At 44.9% G+C, this 6,227-nt stretch overlaps 1 protein-coding gene across 1 annotated transcript; it reads right to left on the bottom strand.

Annotated features, from left to right (window-relative positions):
- Nucleotides 1-1,341: 1,341 nt before the first annotated feature.
- LOC119659273 lies at nucleotides 1,342-2,586 on the bottom strand. Its single transcript, XM_038067278.1, has 2 exons — nucleotides 2,453-2,586; nucleotides 1,342-2,164 (listed from the first exon to the last, which is right to left on the bottom strand). The coding sequence occupies exons 1-2, from the start codon at nucleotides 2,487-2,489 to the stop codon at nucleotides 1,422-1,424; spliced, it is 780 nt and encodes a 259-aa protein (XP_037923206.1). The 5' UTR covers nucleotides 2,490-2,586; the 3' UTR covers nucleotides 1,342-1,421.
- Nucleotides 2,587-6,227: the final 3,641 nt, after the last annotated feature.

Genomic DNA, 6,227 nt, shown 5'->3' with positions numbered 1-6,227 from the left:
TACTCGTATATGCATCCTTAGTGTGGTGGGTTAAGGTGAGACAAAAATGTTGTCACCGTAACTAGCCGCACTGTAAAGAACTGTGTGTGCGCAGCTCTAAATGCACTACTCAATTTGCAGCCCCTGGATATATTTATTCAAAGCACTGCAATGGGAGCAGCTCATAGACTAACTCGATTAGATCTAATTGACGAGCAGTTGAAAGGCAGGCGCATGGCAATCTGCAGTAACAGCCAAGCTGCATTGAGGACGTTCAGTAGTCCTTTCATCACCTCGAAAATCGTTCAGGAATACATAAACCGTTTGAACTCTATTTCTAGATTCAATACGGTGAAACCACTTGAAATCTCGGATGCTTTAACGAAAGAGGGGTCAATCTCCCCTATGCCGGAACCGGAATCAGCAATTGGAGTATCAGTAGCGTTGGCTAAGTCTATTTTCAAAAACTGGGAACAAGCTTCCCAAAATGATATGTAGCAGAGCCTAATGCTGCTCGACACACCAAACTTTTCCTGCCAGACCCGAACATGCGTACCGCAAAGTTTATCCTGTCGAAAAGCAGGAGGACTTGCAGGTGTATTGTGGGTATTCTGACAGGCCATAATTCACTAGCTGGACATATGTTCAGAATAGGAATTACTCAAGATAATACGTGTCCCTCCTGTAATGAGGAAGCGGAATCCACGGAGCATTTCCTATGTGAATGCCCCGCCTATGAACGCATCAGGCATCAGATCTTTTGTGACGATGTTCTCCAATTGCGACGGGTAGCATAACATCCACTAAAGGAAATCCTGCGATACGTTATCGAATCCGGAATATTTCGTTAGACGGGGGTGGCGAGTACATGGCCTGAGTGCTCAGAAACTGTAGCTTCTCCCCCACAAAACACATACACACACACACTTCTTAAGATTTGCAGCTATGATACGGCGATTCAGATCCTATAATACGGCATTTCCTTCCTCCTTTCATATTCATGATGCTGCAAATTCTGCAGTTACCATTTCTTCCAGTGAGAAATTCCTCCTGGGCCTGAACTTTGTTAGCACAACTCACGGAGGTGATGATGTTGCCTACTTCAATCAGTTTAGAAGCGATTTGCTATCAAATGGGGCACTCTCAACTGTTATTAAGCTTCCGTGCTCTGTCCTTGAACGTTCGTCTTAAGATTGGATCCTGGTGCATTAGATCTCCCTGTTCGACCAGTTTTACTTTCTGGAGTTTAGTTAGATCAACGCGATGGGTCGTTGGGGTGACTTCATATAAATCGATATCGAAGGATACGAATTGTGCATTTTGCAAATGGGGAAGATCAATTCAGAATCAAAAGATACAAAATTTAATTTTAAAAATTTTCCAAACGTATTTTATTCAAAATTTTTTTAATACTGCTAATGACCTACGTAAATCACAATTATTTAATGATGGTATTTGTCTTTGATGGTGATAACAGCGTGTCCGTATGATTCATCAGCAATGGTACCATGAGCTGCAACAGCGGCGGATTGTTCAAGTTCGTGGGCAGCATTTGCAGCGGCTGCAGCAGCATTGTTTTGCGCAGCTTGGGCGGAAAGGCTGGCCTTTTCAGCGGCTTGTTGGGTAATAGCGAAGTCTCCGCGGACGGCTTCCAACTGGGATCCAAGAGCATGGAGGCGGGCCTTGGCTTTGCCAACCATTTCAGTTTGAGATGCAAGTTCTGAGGCAGCAGCAGCAGCGGAACCTTGAGCATGTTCTAAGACACCTTGGGCACTGTTCAAAGCACCAGTCAAGACGTTGACGTGGGTTTGGGCTTGTTGAGCAGCACCTTGAGCGGAAGCTGCGGATTGTTCAGCTAAATGCAACTGCGCCAGCTCACCTTGGAGTGCCTGTTCTGCTTCGGCGTATTGTTGCTCGATGTTTTGCAATAGAACGCTCTTTCCAGCAAGTGCAGCTTGGGCAGTGGCGGCGGCTTGAACAGCGGCTTGAGCCAAGGTGCTCTTAGCAACATAGGAAGCTTGACGGGCGGCGGCATGTTGTTGAGCTGCAGCAGAATGAGCTTGGCTGGCTGAACCTTGTGCAATGCTACGGAGTCCACTAGAACCGATGCTGCTGTAAGAGCTCGAGTGACCTCCGTGTCCACTGGCGTCTCCGTGGCTTACAATGTAGCCGGCATTGACCGCACCTGCAACAAAAAGGTACGACATATAAAAAGCGATACTGAAATCAGAGCTGATCACGGAAACAAGTATATTTTAATGGGACTGCAAAATTGGACACTATCACCGAAATCTAGAAATTGCAGGTCCTTCTGAACCTATTCCTAGTCAAGGATGCTAGAGCACTGTATGAAGGATTGAATCACTTGAATTCTTGCAACTGTCCTGATAGAAGTTCTTTCACGCTATCTCCAAGAAGAAGCCAAGTCTTCCTTGCTAGCGATGCCAGTATCGACTGTGCACAGTTCACTTACCGAAAAGAGCTACGACAAAGATCACTGCGAATTTCATGGTACCGGATTTGTTACGGGTTGAGTTGTGGTTAAGACAACAAATGCGCTTGGATTGATGTGACTTACTCCAATTTTCTGTAATTTATATCGAACGCGAAATATAATTTAATTGCGGCAAGGTGGGATCAGATAACAATTGGGGCTATTAGTTAGTTAATTAACGACCGGTACAGCGTGTTGAATATACAGTTTTGGCTAATGTGCTTTTAACAATTATTTACCCGAGAGTTTGTCATTATGGGAATGTTGCAATGGAGTTGCTATAACGGTGGGTCCCTGAAGAAATGAGTCAATAAACGGTGGCTTTAGTCAACTTAGAGGTAGAGATCCAGCGGCAGACATTTGCACTTGCATTTTTTTCTTATGAATATGGAAGAAGGATGCATTTTGATTAAATTGTTGCGATGGTTGATTTATCAGAAATGAAAAGATATTTAGTAAAAAGCATTAAAAATCAAGTTATAAAATAACTATTAATTATTTATAAAAACTTGCCGGTTTCGAACATTTTTTTAAAAGGAAATCAAGTATTACAGCATGAAATTCGTGGATATATATATAAATATATAGAAACTATACACATGAAAAATAATAAGATACCGGGAAAGGCTTAAGAATTTCCGCAACCTAATCAAATAGACAAGGAAGGTTGGGATAGTTTTCGCTAGTGAAAATTGTCTGAGCTTCAGAAACTAATAGAGGAACAGAAGATGGTTATGGCACTATTAATTTTAATTCTATAACCGCAGATCTTCTTCATTTTCCTAAGGATATTCGAAAATTCCACGATAATTTCCAACTTCTTTTTCTTCAGCCTTTGTCCCGTTCCGGATAGCTGAGTGGTTAGAGCACAAGGCTGTCGTACGGAAGGTCGCGGTTCAAATCTCGCTGGTGACAGTGGAATTTGTATCGTGATTTGACGTCGGATACCAGTCGACTCAGCTGTGAATGAGTACCTGAGTCAAATCAGGGTAATAATCTCGGGCGAGCGCAATGCTGACCACATTGCCTTCTAGTGTACCGTGACGGTCTTGAATAAAGTGCTCTAACACACTTCAAGGCCCTGATCCAATATGGATTGTTGCGCCAACGATTATTATTATTATATTTGTCCCGTTCACAAGCGGGGTCGGCTCGTCGTGATCGATTTCGCCATTTGGCTCTATCCTAACCCTCTATGCCTGATCAGGGTGCAATCTCGAGGTTTTTAAATCCCCATCCAGCGTACCAAGCTACCGTTGTTTAGGCCTGCCTTTTGGTCGTTTACCATCGACTTCGATGTTCAGACCAATCTTGGCAAGTGAATTCTCGTTAGCACGAATTGCGTGACCATACCAACCCCATAACGATCGCGCATATCCTCATTTCGGATGTGATCAAAACGTGTCACACCACTAGTCCAACGTAACATCTTCGTTTCCATTACCGCAAGACGTCGTTCATTGTCTTTGTCTAGGCCAACACTCAGAACCATAGAGAGCGACAAGACGGACAACATTCCGGTAAATTTTCGATTTGAGACGTTCGTTGATACGTCGATCACAAAGACCACCAGTGGTGGAACGCCACTTCATCTAAGTTGCGTTAATGCGTGAAGCAATTTCATAACGCAGTTCTCCATTGACTGATAGCGTTGTCCCGAAGTACTTAAATCGCTCAATTCTGGGCAGATCACTGTCGCTGAAAGTGATTGTGCGCGATGCTAGGAAAACATCATCTGCATAAAGCAGTGTGTAGGGCGCTGGACATCCCGTGTGACGGTGTCCATAACAAGAATAAAGAGGAGTGGTGGGAGGGCGTTTCCTTGATGAACACCAACAGAGACACGAAGCGGTTTTAATACACCCGCCATACTTCGAACTTTGCTTTTCGAATCATGGTAGAGCAACTGAACCCAGCGCACGAGTTCTTCTAGTAGTGTTGTCGTAAAGCATACCAGATGAATTCGTGTGACACACGGTCAAACGCTTTCTCTAGATCCAGAAATGCAATGTGAAGACTGCGATGCTTTTCACGGTGTTTCACATGAGTATCCGTGCAGCGTGGATAGCGTCAGTAGTTCCGCAGTTTTTGACAAATCTGGCTTGATTCACGGTTATTTCAACGATTTCGCGAATACGGTTATCAAGAATGCGTTCAAAAATCTTCATGGTATGGGAAAGTAATCGGATCGGACGGTAATTTGAACATTCTGCTGGACGACCTTTCTTCTTCCATATTGGAACTCCGGTACTTTCTTGCCAGTCAGATGGTTTTCTTCCTTCCTGAATAACCCGATTAGAGAATGAGCCACAGTGTTGGGTTCCAGCTCTCCGTTTTCCAGAGCTCAGATGCAATGTCGTCAGGTCCTGTGGCTTTCCCCGATTTCATTCGTTTTATTGCCTCCTCGACTTCAGTTGCGCTGACAGTTAAGCCCTCGTGTGTCGTGGAGATTTAATCCTACGGTCTTCATTTTGTCAGAGCCTCGCTGAGACAAGCAGCAACGGTACCAGTCTATACCAAGTGCATGGCTTAGCGTTCATACTGGAGGATGCAAGAATTATCTAAATCTCTACCGAATTAAGGAGTACGGCACCCATGTTAAAACGCAACACCACGCCGAGGCCCGAAGGCCTCTTCTCGCTTGAGCATAACTACAACTCCCATTAAACTCTCACTAGGGGGCCCACCGCAAATAACCGAGTTGTACTCACATACAACGGGAGTTCACCCGAAGTATGAGAGTCCAGGGGCTATCCCGGTTCCCATGGTACCAGTATACCCCTGGTAAGGTTTCGTGACCCATTTGGCACTTCAGATGATCCCTCGTGCAGACTCGGGTCCGATCGCCCTTTGGAGCATGCGCCTACTGCATCACGGCCGGCAAACCAAAGTGAGTACAGCGTCTACCGGTGACACCACTATGGCGGTTGTCCTCGGCCACTTGGTTTTGGTTTGGCGACAGGGTTGCCGCCCCGTCTTCCTCACCGCCACCTCTGAGCACCAAGGGAATGAGGACGTGGACGTTGCGCTGACTGATGGAACTGGTCCAAATGTCGGCAATGGTTAAGGAAGTGGAGGATGAGCAAATTCTTCAGTTGAAATCTGCTGGAAGTATTCTCGCCACCTATCCGTTGCGGCTCGATGGTTGGTAAGCAAAGTACCGTTCTTGTCATTAACGCAACAGAAATGTTCGATATCGTTTTTACGTTCGTTACGGCTTTAAGGAAGTCGATACAGATCTCTCTCGCCATCCCGAGTGTCCAGTTTATCGTAAAGATTCGCATTCTTATAAATTTGCCAATTAGCAAGCGTTTTATCGTCGAGAAATTTTTGGTAGAGCCGTTTCTTTTCACGGACCTTCATTTCAACATCATCATTCCAAAGCCAAGTATCTCGGTTGATGTACTGCTTACCCGGCTTGGTGACCCCGAGGGTTGCAGAGGCCGCTTTGTGGATCGTGTCTTTCATTTGATTCCAACTGTTCTATACGTATAAGGCTGCTATGGAGTACCCCATTTCTAGCCCATTCGCTGCATAGGTAAGTCAGTACTGGTAACTTCAATTTTCCTAAATATAATCTATTTGCCGCAGTTTCAAACTTTAAATCGATTTGCCTACATAGGTTGATACGTAATTCTGGGTTGTTGTTGGTTTGAAATTTTGGGGACTAGGATCAAGTTAATGCATCCCGAGGAAATTATAGGATGAATCATCATCATTAACGGCGCAACAACCGGTAACCGGTCTAGGCCTG

Source organism: Hermetia illucens, chromosome 6 (assembly GCF_905115235.1).
Source record: "Hermetia illucens chromosome 6, iHerIll2.2.curated.20191125, whole genome shotgun sequence".
Lineage (NCBI taxonomy): Eukaryota > Metazoa > Arthropoda > Insecta > Diptera > Stratiomyidae > Hermetia > Hermetia illucens.
Note: the sequence above shows the minus strand (reverse complement) of the source record. Positions and strands in the feature narration are given on the sequence as shown.